The sequence below is a fragment of the Schistocerca americana genome, unplaced genomic scaffold (genome assembly GCF_021461395.2).
Source record: "Schistocerca americana isolate TAMUIC-IGC-003095 unplaced genomic scaffold, iqSchAmer2.1 HiC_scaffold_262, whole genome shotgun sequence".
Lineage (NCBI taxonomy): Eukaryota > Metazoa > Arthropoda > Insecta > Orthoptera > Acrididae > Schistocerca > Schistocerca americana.
Window position 1 is genome coordinate 29,622 of NW_025725975.1, and position 16,439 is coordinate 46,060.

Below are 16,439 nucleotides of genomic sequence, written 5' to 3' on the forward strand. Positions count from 1 at the left end.
GGACGTGAGCGCCCCCTGGCGGGTGGCCGGAGGCGGCGCGGCGTGTTGGACGTGTGGCTGGTGGCAGTGCACAATTTGCGAGTGGCTGGCGGTGTGGTGTGGCGGTTGGCGCGTCGGGCGGCGGAGAGGTATGTGTTGCGGGCGCCCTTTGCTGCGCTGCGTCGTTGCGTGTGCCGTACAGGGCGGGCGCTTGTCGACTGTGTGGGCGGTGTGGCGAATTGGCGTGAAACGGCTGCCGAGAGGTGTGTGGTAGCGAGCCGGTCGGTGGTGTCAGTGCGAAGGGGAATGTGCGTGCGTGTTTGGCGGTTTCGGTGTGCTTTTTGCGGCGTGAGAGTGGGAATTAGTGGGGCCGGCTGTTGTGTTGGTTCCTTGTGTCTTGTGTCGCGTAGCTTGATGGCAACGTGGAAGGACGCCGGTTTCGTTTTCGTTTCGAGCCTTGCGTGTGGTTGTCGACGTTGACTGGTTGGCGTGTGCCGATGCACGTGCATGTGTGGGTCGCGAGTGCGTTTTTGGCTGGCTGTGTGTGTGTGTGTGTGTGTGTGTGTGTGTTTTGGGGGGGAAGGGGGAGGCGGTGGTGAAAGTGCAGTCGTCGGGTGGGGCTGGGGCTGTGCGTCGTGGCGGAAAGGTGGTAGGTTGCGGGAAGCGAGCCCGTCGATGACGGTGTCGCGTGAGTTGTGAATCGAGTGGGGCGCGGGGCGCGGGGCGCGGGACAGGAGCAGCGTGCCGCTGCGTCGTGGTCGTCAGCAGAGGCTGTGCGTGTGCTTGTCCTTTTTGTGGGCGGTTCGTGCGAGGCGTTTTTGTTTTGTGTTGCCCTAGTTGTTAGTTTATTTTGTTTGTGTTTGTTATTTTGAGACGACGACTGGTTGGTGGCGTGCGCGCGAAGTGGCGGTGTGCGCTTCCCGTGTCGTTTGTGTTGTTTGGTTTTTGTGTGTTTTTTTTTGCACTGGGCCCCGGTGGGTGGGTGCGTGTGTGTCGATTGCCGGCTGGCGAAAGGTGCGCCATCGGCGGGGTGGGTCGCCGGCACAAGTGGAGGCGGCGGCGTTGTTGCTGTTGTTGTGTGGTGTTTGTTTTGTTCGGCTGTGTCGGCGAGCTGTGTTGCGGTGCGTGTGAATGGTGGTGCAAAAGTGCTGGCGTTGGGGCTGCGACTGCGACGGCGGCGAGCCGCGGGCGCGCCATTGATAGTGATGTTGTGAACAGCGGCTGTGTACGGTAGTGGTGTTGTTGTAGCACGACGTGCATCCGGGCCGGCGCGGAAAGCGCAGTTGCGGGCGGTTGCCCTTCGGTGCCAGCCATGTCGCGTGAGCGGCGGGTTGCTCTGGTGTCGACACGTGGTGCTCTGGGTTGTTGTGTGGTGCCCTTTGGCCGGTGGGGGTGGTTCGCGTGTGTCTCGTTCGCGCTCGGTGTCTGGTCGTGGTCGTGCTGCTCCCCCGTCTGTCGGCGGTTTCCGACGTCGTCTGTACGTTTTTGTTCGTTTGCGGCGTGCCTGCCGACGTCGTCCCGTCGCGACCTTTCAACCGAAAGTGTGGCGCCCGAAGGTGAACGAACGTAACCCTGACCTCGGCGCTTTACGCTGAGCCGAGCGAACCGAACCGAACCGAACCGAACCGAACCTAACCTGTGGTGTGGCGAGGTGAGCTCAGCCTGTGAGCCCCTAACGTCTACGTAAGGTAAGCTGTCCGGCTCACGCCTCACGTTTGAACGCTTTTTTTTAACCTACGTTTGACGCTTCTTAACCTAGCACTGACCCCTTAACCTAACGTGTAACCTAACCTAACCTAACCTAACCTAACCTAACCTCTGACGCCTGACGTGTTTGAATGCTTAACCTAAGTTTGACGCTTAACCTAACCCAAGTCCCCTTAACCTAACCCACGTCCACCTAACCTAACCTAACGTAGACGTGTAAACGTAATGTGTAACGCGTAACGTGTAAGGTCGGCTGTCGTGTGTGCTTGACGGCAGATTGGGTTGGTCTGTAGATTCGGATTGCGGTTTGCCTCGGTCGAGGGGTTGGGTCGGAAGCGGCGAGGGGCGGCGGCGCCTGTTGCGCAGGCGGCGTCCGTTTGCGGCGGGCAATTGTTGAGAAACGGCTGTGAATGTTGGCGGGCGAGAGGAGGAGGACGGCGCGCGATGTGGCCCGACGGCTGCGGGCCGATCGGGAAACGGCGGGAGGGCGACGGAAGGCGATGGGGCGGCGGAGGCGCGTTTGCACGGCCGTCATCGCCGCACGCCTCGGCTTGTGTGGCTGTGGCGCCGGCCGCGCTGGCCGGGCTGCCGCGGCGACGGTGTGGGAGTTTTGCCGAAGGTTTGGCCATTGTGGCGGGTCGTCGGCTGGGGCTGTGGGGGCGGCATTTGGGCGGGGGCGGCGATTCTCGGCGGGCCGACCCAGGCTGTAGCGCGCGGTAGCTGCAGTTTGGCCGTGGTTTGCGGCGCTGCCGTGGCGACTGGTTGGCGACTGTGGTGTGGCTGTGTGTAGCCCCATCCTCGGTGGTTTGAAAGGCGCGGGCGGTTGTGGCGCAGGTTTGGGGCTGCTCCGCACAGGCTGTCGGACGTTGGGCGGTAGCAAGCGCGGGAGGCGCGGCGCGGCGGCGCGCAGAGTGGCGGCCGCTCTCTCGGCCGTCCGCGCCCGCCCGCGACACTGGCTGGGCCTTGTGATTCTCTGCTCTGCTGCTGTGCTGTGCTTGCGTGCCTGCCTGCCGTCCCGCTCGCTCTCGCTCTCGCTGTGTGTTACGCGCGTCGTCGAAATGGCAGATCAGGCGGCTACGAACGAGACTGCTGCGGCACCCGCCGCCACCGGCACTACGAAGAAGGCCAAGTCTGCGTCGTCTGCGAAGAAGCCGCGCGCCAAGCCTGCGCACCCGCGCACCTCTGAGATGGTGACGGCCGCCATCAAGAGTCTGAAGGAGCGCGGCGGGTCGTCGCTGCAGGCGATCAAGAAGTACATAGCCGCGCACTACAAGCTGGACGCGGAGAAGCTGGCGCCGTTTATCAAGAAGTACCTCAAGTCGGCCGTCGTGGCGGGCGAGCTGGTGCAGACGAAGGGGAAGGGCGCGTCCGGCTCGTTCAAGCTTGCCGGCGCCGGCGGCGGGGGGGCGGCCGAGGGCGGCAAGGCTCGTGCTGGCGGTGCCAAGAAGAAGCGCGCCGCTCCGGCCAGCAAGGAGAAGAAGGGCGCCCGTGCGGCCGGCGCAAAGAAGGCTGGTGGCGTGAAGGCGGCGACCGGTCGGAAGGCGGGCGCCGCCAAGAAGGCGTCTGCGGCGTCGGCCGCTCCCGCGGGTGCGAAGAAGGCGGCTGCGGCCAAGCCGGCCAAGGCCAAGTCGCCGTCGAAGGCGAAGAAGGCCGCCAAGGTTCCGACGAAGAAGCCGAAGGCGCCGCGCCCGAAGAAGGCGACGACGCCGTCTAAGGCGAAGGCTTCGCCCAAGAAGAAGAAGTAGAGTAGAGGAGAAAGAGATGGGAGAAAGGAAGGGTTTGGCGCTTGACTCCGTCGTCCCCACCCCCCGTCGTCGTCTAGTGGCGCGCAAGAGACGCGCGGCCCAAAACGGCCCTTCTCAGGGCCATCAAAGCACGTCGGGGAAGGTTTTGATTGTCGTGTTGCGTTTGGTGTGGGTGTCTGTCTGGCGTTTCTGTATGCCCGTGGGGATGCTGTTTGCTTGCCGTGGTGGTTGGATTGCGGGGGTCGGTGGCGGGTGTGGGCGGCGGTAGCGGTAGCGGTAAGCGGTGTTGTTGTTGTCGTGGTTGATTGTCGCCGTGTTTGTGGCGGCGGCCGACGGTTGGTTTTCTGTCACGTTGTTTTGTTTGAATACGTTGGTTGGCTTGCCTGCGTTCGTTCTTCTCGGATGTCTGTCTTGTCTAGTCGTGTCTGGTCTTTGTTTTGTTCCTTTGTGTGTGTTATGTTTTGCAACGGGGGGCACGTTGAGATGTGGAAGGAGTCGGCGGGGATTTCGGTGGCGTGTAGAGAGAGCGAGCGAGCGAGCGCGCCTGCCTGGCCGTTGGCCGTCGGAGTGGAGTGCGGGTTTTTTTTGTTTTCGAAACGAAAGCGGCGGCCGGCCAGCCAGCCACCCGTGCGGTGTGACGTCGGCCGTTGGGTATTGTGCGCTTTGAGCGCCGGGGAGGGATGATGTGTGATTGTTGCGCGCTGCTAGCAGGCAGGCAGGCAGGCAGAGTGAGCGGGTGTGGCGGACGGACGGGAAGTGGTGGTTTTTGTTTTTTTTGGGTTGCGGGGCGAGAGGCAGGCGACCGACAAAGTTTGCTCGCGACGGAGAGATGTTAGTGGCCCTGAAAAGGGCCGTTTTTGTTTGTGCGGTGCGGTGCCGCGGCGCGGTTTAGGCGCGCTCGCCGCGGATGCGGCGCGCGAGCTGGATGTCCTTGGGCATGATGGTGACGCGCTTGGCGTGGATTGCGCACAGGTTGGTGTCTTCGAAGAGGCCGACGAGGTAGGCCTCGCTGGCCTCCTGCAGGGCCATGACTGCGGAGCTCTGGAAGCGCAGGTCGGTCTTGAAGTCCTGGGCGATCTCGCGCACTAGGCGCTGGAATGGCAGCTTGCGGATGAGCAGCTCCGTGCTCTTCTGGTAGCGCCTGATTTCTCGCAGGGCGACGGTGCCCGGCCTGTAGCGGTGGGGCTTCTTGACGCCTCCGGTGGCGGGCGCGCTCTTCCTCGCCGCCTTGGTGGCGAGCTGTTTGCGCGGCGCCTTTCCGCCGGTGGACTTGCGGGCCGTTTGCTTTGTGCGGGCCATGGCGGTAGCGGTAGCGGTAGCGGTAGCGGAGCGGCGTGCGTGGAGGTTAGGTGCGGCGCGGCGTCCGGTGCTGCCTTGACAACGGGCCCGCGCGACGACGACGACGACGCACATGGTTGAGGGGTGAACCCTCAGCTGTGAGCGAAGTTCTAGCGCGTTAAAAGCGCTTCTCCTTCTTCATTGACGGGGTGAAAATGTGGGTGTGACATGACGGGTGGTATTTGACCTTGACTGTTGTGCTGGTTTTTTTTTTTTTTTTTTTTTTTTTTTTTTTTTTTTTTTTTTTTTTTTTTTTAATAAAGGAAAGATGAAAGGATAGTAAGAGAGACAGTGAGAGAAATGGAAAACGAAGGGCCGAAGTGACTGGCCGGTGGTTTAAGCTGATGGCTCCGCTACTGCTGTAGAGGCCGCGCGTGGTGTCTGTTACTGAACCTGGCGATGTTTACGGGTAATGTCTTCCATGGCTTCCAAAGCTTCGCTGTCCATCTTCCGCCGACCAGACCGGAACTCTTCCTTCAGGAATACATCGATAACGTCGACTAAGGCATCCCATTGAGAGGGGGTGAAGATGGGGTGCGAATTGAGCAGGGCTATTTCCTTCTTTGTGAGCACTTCCATAAATGCGTCACGGTAGGTGCGCAGGGGGAGCGGCCGATGAGGAAGGGAAGGTATGGGCTGGTCTGGCGGAGTGAAGGGATATGGTTGGTCGGCATAGGGGTAGGACCAATTCTTCAGTGCCGCGGTAATGTCCTTCAGGACAACCTGCACGTTGGTCACGTCAGGAAAAGGTAGGTGAATCCTCCTCTTCTTCGTTGGCTTCTCGGCTTGCGAGGAGACAGGGGGCGCCTTAGCGCCCTTGCTGGCGGCTGCCACCGCGGAGGGTGGCAGCCGAGGCGGCACATCATCCGTGTCCATGGGCGCCACCTCCTGCATTGCTGCGGGAGGGGGAGCGGCTGCCGTTTGCGTGGCCACGTCGACCCCCACCGGACGACTCACAGCGGCGGGTGTTTGCGTGGCTACGGCTACCCCCACCGGACGACTCACGGCAGGGGCGGCGGCGGGAGCTGGCGGCTTCTTCTTGTTAGCCCGCAGCTCATCGCGCAGCTGTTGGAGCTGGCGATGGACTGCTGCGAGCTCCTCCTTCAGTGCGGCCCTTTCGGCCGCAAAGGCGGCTTGGAAGCCGGCCACGGCGTGGTCGGTGACGGTTTCAAGACGGCGCGGCTCGCACCCCTTGCCGGAGCGGGGGGGCGGGGCGGCCGTCGAGGCGCTTGATGTCGCCGCAGGGCGTGGTGCGGCGGGTAGACGGCGTGACTCGCGGAGGTAGCCGCAGCTACGCGAGTTGGCGGCGTGTGGCCCGCCGCAGTTCGCGCAGCTACAAGCCACCCCACGAGGTTTCGTGCAGCTGCGGGTGTCGTGGGCCGCCGCGCACTTTAAGCACGCGACGGCGTTCTTACACCCGCGCGCGGTGTGCCCCAGCTGCTGGCAGTTGTAGCACTGGAGCATCATCCCTTGCCGCTGGCTTCTCGTGCGCCTTGACTGCCGTTGGCGGCCGCCGGTGAAGCCCAACGCGTTAATCAGGCCTTCTAGTGCGGCGGCGATCTGCTTTCCAGTCATAGCGTTCTCGGAGACGAAGTGCGTCGCAGCGAGTCTAACAGCGGAATGGGGGGGGGGCCCGCGCGCCTCCGTGCTGCGCTTATATGCCCTCGGTTGCGCGTGGTGGGGGGAGGGCGGGCCAGAGTCTATATAGGGGGGCGGCGGGCGCGCTGGGCGCAGACCGTAGCCGACTCGCCAGCCGCTGCAGCTGCTGTTTGTGCACGTTTTGCTTTGCCCGAGGAAGGAAGGATGACAGGCCGCGGCAAGGGAGGAAAGGGGCTCGGCAAGGGTGGCGCCAAGCGGCACCGCAAGGTGTTGCGCGACAACATCCAGGGCATCACGAAGCCCGCCATCCGCCGCCTGGCTCGCAGGGGCGGCGTGAAGCGCATCTCTGGTCTGATCTACGAGGAGACCCGCGGGGTGCTGAAGGTGTTCCTGGAGAACGTGATCCGCGACGCGGTGACGTACACTGAGCACGCCAAGCGCAAGACTGTGACGGCCATGGACGTGGTGTACGCCCTGAAGAGGCAGGGGCGCACCCTGTACGGTTTCGGCGGTTAGGCTGCGTCGCAGCGGGCGCTGGCCTTCCCGCGGCCGTGCTTGTGGGTGGGAGAGACTAGAAAACGGCCCTTTTCAGGGCCACCACACTGTTCGGAAGTTGAAAAGTGCGAAAGAGTCTGTGTTGTTGCTGCGTGTGTGCGCTGTGTTGTTTGTTTGTTTCTTTCTTTCTTTCCGTTTGAGCGACGTGATGTGACTGGGAGGGGAGAAGGAAAGGAAACGTGTCATGTGGCTGGCTGTGTGTGGAGCTGCTTCGTTTGTGTGTTTGTTATTGTGTGTCTTTGTATCGATCGCGACGGAGATGGCGGGCTGTGTGTTGTTGTGCGAGAGGCGGTGATTATTTGCTTGCGTGGTTTGGCTCTGTGTGTTTGTTTGCGGCGGCGTTGGGGTTTCCGAGGCAAGGCGTGTGGGCATAGGCGGCCGGATCAGCTGTTTCGTTCGTGTCGACGGCCGTTGCGCGCGGGAGTGGAGGGCGGTGTGTCGACACGCCTCCCTTTAACAATGGTCATTATTGCTGCCGTTTGTCGGTTTGGAAGGCGACTGCGACCGTGCAAAATGTGCGTGCGTGTGTGTGTGTGTGTGTGTGTGTGTGTGTTGGGCCACACGGGCTGTGTGGACGACAAGATGGCGGACGTGCGCCGGCGGCGGCTGTGCTGTGACAGTGCAAAGTTAAAACAAAACAAGGTGCGGCGAGGACGACTGAAATTTTGCTTTGGACGTAGGTGTGTGTGGTGGCCCTGAAAAGGGCCGATTGTTGTGGGCCGAGCCGAGCCGGCAAAGCGCGTTGCGTGCAGGGGAGCACGCGGCGCTGCGATTGCCTGGCCTCCTTTAGGCCTTCTTCTCGGTCTTCTTTGGCAGCAGGACGGCCTGGATGTTGGGCAGGACACCACCCTGTGCGATGGTGACGCCCGACAGGAGCTTGTTGAGCTCCTCGTCGTTGCGGATGGCAAGCTGCAGGTGGCGCGGGATGATGCGCGTCTTCTTGTTGTCGCGGGCCGCGTTTCCGGCCAGCTCGAGCACCTCAGCCGCGAGGTACTCCATGACGGCGGCGAGGTAGACGGGCGCCCCGGCGCCGACGCGCTCTGCGTAGTTTCCCTTGCGCAGGAGGCGGTGGATTCTGCCGACCGGGAACTGGAGCCCAGCCCTGCTTGAGCGGGACTTTGACTTGCCCTTGACTTTGCCTCCCTTTCCGCGTCCGGACATGGCGATGGGCTAGCGACGGTGCACACGAAACGGAAACGAAAACGACCGGTGCGAGCGGCAGCGAGTCGAGCAGCGGAGTGCGTGCCGGCGCACTCACTCACTTTTACTTGCGAGCAGTCCTTTGCTCGTGAAGGGGCAGGGTGAGCATCGGGTGCTATTCCTGCAAATATTTACTTATAAGATGTGGAAGGGAACTGACTTATTTCGGGCTGGCCTATCGGATGCGTTGCATCCATTGGTTGTTGCAAGGTTTTTATGCTTGCAACAGGTCGGGCCAACGTGTGGTCGGCCTGTGGTGGATTTGGTGGCCCAGTGCCTGGATGAGCCTATTGTGAGACCTGTGGGCCTCTTGATAAAACTGTCGCGCTGATTGTCGGAAGCGATCTCTCAGCAGAGGTATACCAGTTTGTTGGTGTAGCTGGGCAGTTGGGTAGCGCCAGGGTAGACGGAGGGCGAGCCGAAGTGCTCGGTTCTGCACCCTCTGGAGCTCAACAATGTGGGTTTCGGCCGCATTTCCCCACACCACGGCAGCGTACTCCAGCACCGGGCGAACCAGTGCCAGGTATAGGGTGATGCCGTGGCGAGGGGGAAGCGTCGAAGTCGGGTTGAGTAGAGGGTACAGGACACGAAGACGCCCTGCAGCCCTACCCTTTGCCTCCTGTATGTGGGGGCGCCATGTTAACCGCTGGTCTAAGGTTACCCCGAGGTATTTCGCGGTTTTACACCACGGGATGGGGCCTCCCGTGATCGTCACCGGCTCTAAGTCACGAGGCAGCATTCTCTTTGTGAATATTACTGCCTGACTTTTGGCAGCATTAAATTTCAGCCGCCATTTCGTCGACCAGCTTCCTAAAGCCTCACACCCTAGCTGGAGACGCCGTCTCATTTCTTGCAGGTTCATGCTCCGGACGAGCAGCGCAGTGTCGTCGGCATATAATGCGAGCGACACCCGCGCCACTCGCGGAGCATCTGCGGTGTAGAGGGAGTACAGCAGGGGGCCGAGTACGGACCCCTGCGGCACTCCAGCCTGGATCGGTCGTTGGGTAGACACACCCTCCTCAAGGCGCACATGAAAGGTCCGGTCTTCGAGGTAGGACTTCAGTAGCACCCCGTGCGACGTCGGGATCCCGTGCACGAATAGTTTGTACACGAGCCCGTCGTGCCACACGGAGTCAAATGCCCTAGAGACGTCCAGGAACACCGCCCCAAGGTATTCCCGGGTCTCCAGGGCTCTCATGGCTTCCTCCACGACACGCATGAGTTGGTGTACTGTGGAGTGGCCCCTGCGAAAACCGAACTGTTCATCTGGAAGCAGATGTTCGGCCTCCACGTGTCTGAGGAGGCGTTTGGCGTAGAGGCGCTCGAATACTTTCGAGAGTGTGGGCAGGAGGCTGATCGGGCGGTAGGAGGCCGCCAGACGGGGGTCCTTGTCTGTCTTAGGGATTGCTACCACTTCCGCGTGTTTCCACTCGGAAGGGTAGATTCCCGTGCGTAGGATGGTGTTGAAGATGTCTGCGAGCGTCTGGTATGCCTCTGCTGGGAGTTCGCGCAGGAGGATGCCGACGATGCCATCATCCCCTCCCGCCTTTTTTGGGCTGATTGTCCGTAGCTGCAGGGCCACTTCTTCCACTGTTATCAGCTCAATGTTGTCTCCGTCTTCTCTGGCCGCTAGGAAGGTGGGGAGCTGTGTTTCTACCAGGCGAACGTGATCGGCGTCCACGACGTCCGCCACGGGCGTGAAAGACGCCGCGAAGTGGTCGGCCAACACGTTCGCCTTTTCATCGGGGTGGCTGAAGACCTCCTGGCCTACCTGAATTGGTGGGACGCGCCTACGTCGTCTCAAAAATGATTTTGCGACGCGCCAGGCGTTGCCGTCAGCAGGGTCAAGGGTTTCCACTAGGGCCGCCCATTCCCTGTTTCGGTGGGCCTCGACTGCAGCCTTGATCTCCCGGCGCATGTGGTTCAGCCGGGCCTTCGTGTGACGTTGGCGTGTAATTTGCCACTCTCGGAAGAGCCGGTTTTTCTCCCGGATCGTCTCCCTGATTTCGGGCGGGAGGCGACGGGAGTTTACCAGTGGATGTTGTGCGGGAGGCGGTGAGGCTGCCTCGGCGGCCTGGAGCAGTTTTTCGCTCAGGTACTGCAGGGCAGTGTCCGTGCCAACCTCAGAAGGGTCTGGGGCGTCTGTCAGGAGAGGGAGGACCTCCTCCTGATAGCGCTCTCGATTTAGGTGCCTGAAGTTCGGACGACGTGGCGGAAGGGCCGCACCGACGATGTCCACGTCATAGATCACTGGGACGTGATCTGATGACAGTGCACAGCGCGTCGATGCGGAGATGTGGTGCCCTATACCTTTGAGAATTGCTATGTCCAGCACATCGGACAACAGGTCCTGGCGAGCTGGGAAGATGGTATGTTCGAATGGCCCCAGAGCTATGGCACCGTTTCTCTGGGCAGCTCTGAGGAGACGGCGGCCATTGGCATTTGTGAGGCGGGAGTTCCATTCCGCGTGCTTCGAGTTGAAGTCACCCGCAATGAAAACCCGCCCCCCAGCCGCCAGTAGCGCGTCGATATCCTGGTCGGCAAGAGTAGCGCGTGGGGGCTTATAGGCAGCAACGAAGGTTATCTGTCCTATTGCGGTGGACACGCTGACTGCTGTGGCTTCCACCGATACTAGGTCAGGGAGGTGGGTGGCATGGTGCATCAGTGCACGTCGAACATACACGTCTGTCCCACCACCGGCGGTCGGCCTATCATAGCGGTAACAGGCGTAATTGGCTGCCCTGACTTGGACTCCAGGCTTAAGGTGGGTTTCGCAAACGAGACATATATCAACTGCTTCGTCCTGCAGAAAGTTGCGAAACTCACCTTGTTGCCTTACCAGGCCGTTTGCGTTGAATCCGCAGACGGTTAGCCCATGTATGTGCGGGTTATCCATGGTGTGGGGCTGGGACGGTGCTGGCCTGGAGGGCCGCCGTGACTGCCTGCACTAGTACTGGGAGTTGCTGGAGCATTGACGTCAGCGAGTGCAGGAGGGCATTTAGCTGTGTTGTCTCCAAACAGGGTTTGTTGTGGGGTTCAGGAATGGCTGTTGCAGTATTGCGAACCGGTGGGATGTGTGCAGCAGGTGCCGTGCGACTGGCCACCTGTGCGTTTGCCTGACATGTTTGGTGTGGGGAGCTGGGGGTGGGACGCAGTGGGCCCTGACTGCAGTCTTTGGTGCTTGTTGCGGGTGGGGTGGGGCCTGGCTGGGCTGCTGGTGACTGGTTTGTGGCAGCCGGCTTGTTCGTGGCGTCTGGGGGTGCTTGCTGTCGCTCCTGGTGGGCTGGGGCCGCGCCTTTTGCGGCTGCGGCATAGCTGGTGCCTTGCTGGACTGGGCGTGACGTTCCACGTCCGCGTCCGCGGCGCCTGGTCTTTTTAAATAGGTTGCAGCCCCTGTAGCTGGCCACGTGTTGTTCACTGCAGTTGCAGCATTTCGGCGGTTCATCTTTGCTCTTTTTGCAGTCTCTGCTTTGATGGGAGCCCGCGCATTTGACGCAACGGGCAGGCATTGTGCAGAAGTGTGCCACATGATCCAGGCCTTGGCACGAGAAGCACTGTGCTCTTCGCCCCTTGGCCCGGAGCGGCTCAACTTCTACGTCGACTGTGGCTATTGTTTTAAGTTGAAATATCTTTCTGGCCTCGATGCTGTCCACCAGGACAACGAGGAACAGTGGCATGTCCCTCCGTGTCCTGGGTGACTTCATGAGGCCTGCTGATCTAACGCTGTACCCCAAGGCGAGGAGTTCCTCCTTGAGGTGATCAGGTTCCATACTCATGGGCAAACGGCGGAAGACTACCTTCAGGAGAGGGAGCCGCTCTGCATCATGAGTGTAGCAGAACAGCCCCTCCTCCCGAATCTTACTCATGGTTGCGCGGTAGTCGTCCATGTTTGCAGGTGTGATGCGCAACATCTCGCGCCCAAGGGACTTTATTTTGGGTGGTGCGGACACACCCTCAGAGAATTTTTCTAGGAAGGCTCGAAAGGTGTCCTTCCAAAGGACATTGATTGGTGGTGGGGCCACCCTTTTGGGCGGCCTTGGCGCTTCCTCCATAGCCTCGGTGTCGATTGGGGCGGACTCGAACGAGTTTGCCGTCGGGAGCGGCTGCACCTGCTCGAGCTTCCTTGCCCGAGCCGTGTGCTTCCGCTTGGGGACGACAAACTCATCTTCTTCCTCCTCTGCGGCTTCAATGTCTTCTGTGGCGCCTTCAGGCGCGGTTTGCTTCTTCTTCTGCTGCGGCATTCTGTGGGCAGAAGAAGGGGTGCTTTCGGACGACTCATCGTCATCCGCCGGCCTTTTACGCGATGGGAGTGAGACTTCCATAGCCTCGCCATCGTGGATTAATTTTTCCAGGTTGGCTTCTGGAATAACGTCCTCGTGAGATGCTGCTGGCAGGTCAGCAGCCTCTTGACTGGCCTGTACCGTGGGGGGAGCCAGCAGGGCAGTGGGTGCATGAGACGCCACGCCTGGTGGCTCTGCTCCCTTCGGGGCCGCCTCCGGCAGTGCAGTGTCCTCTTGCGTGGACACGCCTGGCGGGGCTCCCGGCGGTACCTTGGCCTCTTCACTGGCTGCGCCTGGCAGTGCGGCGGGGAGGTCGTACTGTAAGAACCTTATGTAAGCCTTTTCCGCGGCCTCGCGTTCAGAGGCGGTGGCGGCTTTGGCCATGCGGTTCATTACAACAAAGAGTTCGACCGTTGTGAGTGGGCGATACCCTGGAGGAGCGGTCGCGGGGGTCGGAGCATTGGAGGCCGCCACCAGAGCGTGCTCTGACGCGGCGACCACCGCCGCGACGTTCGCAGCGATGTTATTGCCTTCCATGGGGAAGACAGGAGCTCTTGAGGGTGGGTGCTAAGCGAGTGAGCGCGGACTGGTCCCACGTGAAGGGGGTCCTGACTCACGGCGTGCCCTAACAGTCCCTAGGCGCAATACAAATTGATGCTGATCAATTTGTATTGCAGCCACGATAACGGTAACACACAATTTTGCCGCTAGACGAACTCGCAAGCGAGTCGTTAGCTGGAGAAGTCCGCTACCGCTTCTGCCACGTGGCCACCTTCGGCCCGCGTGCCTTGACAAAGGCGCGCGAGAACAAAGGCGCTCGTGAACAAAGGCGCGCGACGGACAAAGCGCTGCGGAGAGCCCAAGCGACCTGACGCTGCGGCGGCTCTGCGCAGACTCGCGTGCGTGCGTGCGTCGCGTGCCGGCGCAGCCGGGGTGGGGGTGCTTTATGGGCTCGGGTGCGGCGGCCGGTTGCGCGCGCGCCCCATTGGTCGGCGGCCGCAACAGGGCGAGCTGGTAAAGGTGCGGCGGCGGCTGGCGGCGGGTGCCACTGTGTGGGGAGACGCTGACTAGAGCGGAGCGCTTGCTACTGGTGTTGCTGCTGCCGTACGTTGGTTCGAGATGCCGCCCAAGACTAGCGGGAAGGCCGCCAAGAAGGCTGGCAAGGCGCAGAAGAACATTTCGAAGGGCGACAAGAAGAAGAAGCGCAAGAGGAAGGAGAGCTATGCCATCTACATCTACAAGGTGCTGAAGCAGGTGCACCCTGACACGGGCATCTCGTCGAAGGCGATGAGCATCATGAACAGCTTCGTGAACGACATTTTCGAGCGCATTGCGGCCGAGGCTTCTCGCCTGGCGCACTACAACAAGCGCTCGACCATCACGTCCCGCGAGATCCAGACCGCTGTGCGGCTGTTGCTGCCTGGCGAGCTGGCCAAGCACGCCGTGAGCGAGGGCACGAAGGCGGTGACCAAGTACACGAGCTCCAAGTAAGGAGGTGGCTCTGGAATGGAAGGAAGGATGGAGAAGGCTCCTCCGTTGCGAGAGCGGCAAAACGGCCCTTTTCAGGGCCACCAACTTGCCTTTTGCGGGAAGGGCGGAATTGTTGTTGTTGTTGTTGTTGTTTGTGTGGACGGCTGTGATGTATGTGTGCATTTTGATTGTGGGTGGGGGGGGGGGCGCGTCAAAGCGTGTTGCGCGGGGTACGGCCACGAGGTTGGTCGCCGTGGCGTGGAATGGTGGCACGCCTCGTTGGCGTGGTTTTTGACCCATTGGTGTTGTTGGTGTGTGTGTGTTACCCGTCTGCGAGGGGGGGACAGTGTGATCGGCGACTTTTGTGTCACCGTAACGACGGCCGTTTGCGGGTTTGTTTTTTTGCACATCATACATGGCGAGGGTGAAATGTGAAATGTTTTTGTTTGGTTTTTTTTGCCGCCCACTATTCCCTTTGCTGTACGCCGAGTTTGACAATGGTGCGACGTAAGTGCAGCGTGGAGGTGTGTGAGTGACGTTGAAATGAACGTGCCATTAAGACGCATTGTTGTTGTATTGTACTGTACGTGTACGGCGACACGCACGATGATGTACCATTCGACTCTGATGTTTGATAGCCGTGTCTGACTGATTGCGTACGACGCACGCACACCGATGTCGTCATTCAAGATGCACGCTAGACGACGACGACGGCGGCGGCGGCGGTCGTTTGTTTGGCGAATGTCTGTACACGTGTTTGTCTGTGTCCATCCGGTATGTATTTGTTTGTTTGAAAGTGTTTTGTGTGTCGGTGACGTGGTCCGATCCGTCGCCCCCTGAGTAACTGTCGATCGGCGCGATAGACCGGCGTCACGCAACTGAACCGAAGTCTTGGGCACACCCGTCATACTGTTGTACACCGTCGCGCTGAGAACGGTAACGAAAGGTTGACTTTGATCGGTCGAATGTCTGGGCAGAACGTGAGGAATGAGGCAAGAGTGCAAGGAGGGGGGGCAAAAGAGAGAGGAAGGGAAAAAGGGGAGAAACGCATTCGTAGAGCAACGGAACGTTCCCGTGTCGGAGGCGTATTGGAGCCGCACTGAAATGCGTTTAACGGCGGCGCGGCTGCAAGTGTCTGCCGTGGTGAACGTTACCTTTGACGGCTGCATTGGGCTTTGCCTTTGCTTTTGCTTTCATTTCGCTTTCGCTTTCGCGTTCGCTTTCGCTTTCCCGGATGTACGTAACGTTTGTTGATATGGTGCTGAGGAAGAGTGTATGACAGTGCCGTGCCGTCCATGTTCGTGTGCCCTCCCATTGTGTGTATGCTATTGTCTGTGTACTTGAATGATGTATGTAGGTGTTAGTGGACATGTTTTACCAGTGGGGGGAAATGGATCGTCGATAGTTGCCGTCACTCTGTCACGGTCGAGATGACGCACCCTCCGTACAGAAAGGTGTCGAGAAAGTGAGTGAGTGTGTGTGTGTGTGTGTGTGTGTGTGTGTGTGTGCGTCCGTGAATTGGCAGTGTTTGGAGGTGGGCGTGCCCTGGATGTGGCCCGGAAAAGGCTGTTCGTTAGGCGGTAGTGTTGTGTGGACAGGGGAGGGGCATGCGTAACGCTGCTGGCATGGCATTTCGGGAGATGGGAGGGGGCAAACGAGGAGCGGCGGCCAAAGACGGGACGGGGAGGGGCGCGGTGTGGGTGGCTTGCGCCTGTGCTCGGCGTTGTGGTTTGTGCAAAAGAGGAGGAGAAAAACAATGTGAGTTGCCAGGGAGGGGAGCGGTGTTGTGTTGTAGCCGCAGACGCGGCTGTCAGTGAACGTGGCGAGACGGACGGATGCGCGGAGGGGCGGGGGCGGCGCATTTCGCCGGTGCCGTGCCGTGCCGTGCCGTGCCGTGCCTGAAAGCCGCGTGGTCGCTGTGTTGTTGGTGGCGTGGGGGCGAGGAGAGTACCGTACGGGTGTGCTTGTGCGCCGGAAATGGCACACTGCGCCCGCCCGTCTTGGAGGCTGATGATGGCTGTGGTGTGGAAATGGGGCGCGGTGATGTTGAAGCAGTTGAAGAACAGAAAAGAAACCAAGAAAACGGAAGGCGTGATGCGGCGGTGGTGGTGAGAGCGGGAAAAACAAAACAAACAAAAAAAAAAAAACAACAAAAAAAAAAGAAGGAAAAACAACAAGAAACAAAAAAGAAAACAAAAAGTCTATCAATATTAAAATGTAAATGGAAATGGACCCAGGTATAACCTCCCTGCACAAATAGCAGAGAGTCCGATGATAATAAAAATGTGCCAGAATGTTAACGTCCCTACAAAACAAACCCAACGATAATATTAATGAAAGAGTGAACCGTATGTAACATTGCAACAGACATAATGAAACCTGATAAATTGTATAAGGGCAGCAGCGTTGACCTTTGGCCCTGTATTCAGAATAAAAAGAGCCAAAGATCGTTACCCCAATGAAAAAGACACTGAAACACGTATGTAACATAGTAGCGATGGCGAGACATTGTAGCATCTGTGACCAGAGAGTTTGCGCTGGACTGCGCGAGTGTTGCGAGCGGTTC

The 16,439-nt window shown here is 60.0% G+C and overlaps 1 protein-coding gene across 1 annotated transcript; it reads right to left on the minus strand.

Annotated features, from left to right (window-relative positions):
• Positions 1–5,153: 5,153 nt before the first annotated feature.
• LOC124576702 (nascent polypeptide-associated complex subunit alpha, muscle-specific form-like) lies at positions 5,154–12,940 on the minus strand. Its single transcript, XM_047131213.1, has 3 exons — positions 11,986–12,940; positions 11,240–11,516; positions 5,154–6,060 (listed from the first exon to the last, which is right to left on the minus strand). Exons 1-3 carry the CDS (start codon positions 12,938–12,940, stop codon positions 5,154–5,156), a joined length of 2,139 nt encoding a protein of 712 aa, XP_046987169.1.
• Positions 12,941–16,439: the final 3,499 nt, after the last annotated feature.

Coding starts and splice junctions, on each gene's coding strand:
- LOC124576702 (XM_047131213.1), bottom strand. CDS start 12,940: ATGGAAGGCAATAACATCGCTGCGAACGTCGCGGCGGTGGTCGCCGCG. Junction 11,517..11,985: donor CGACTACCGCGCAACCATGA/GTAAGATTCGGG, acceptor GGCCAGCTACAG/GGGCTGCAACCTATTTAAAA. Junction 6,061..11,239: donor CCCCACACCAAACATGTCAG/GCAAACGCACAG, acceptor CAACTCGCGTAG/CTGCGGCTACCTCCGCGAGT.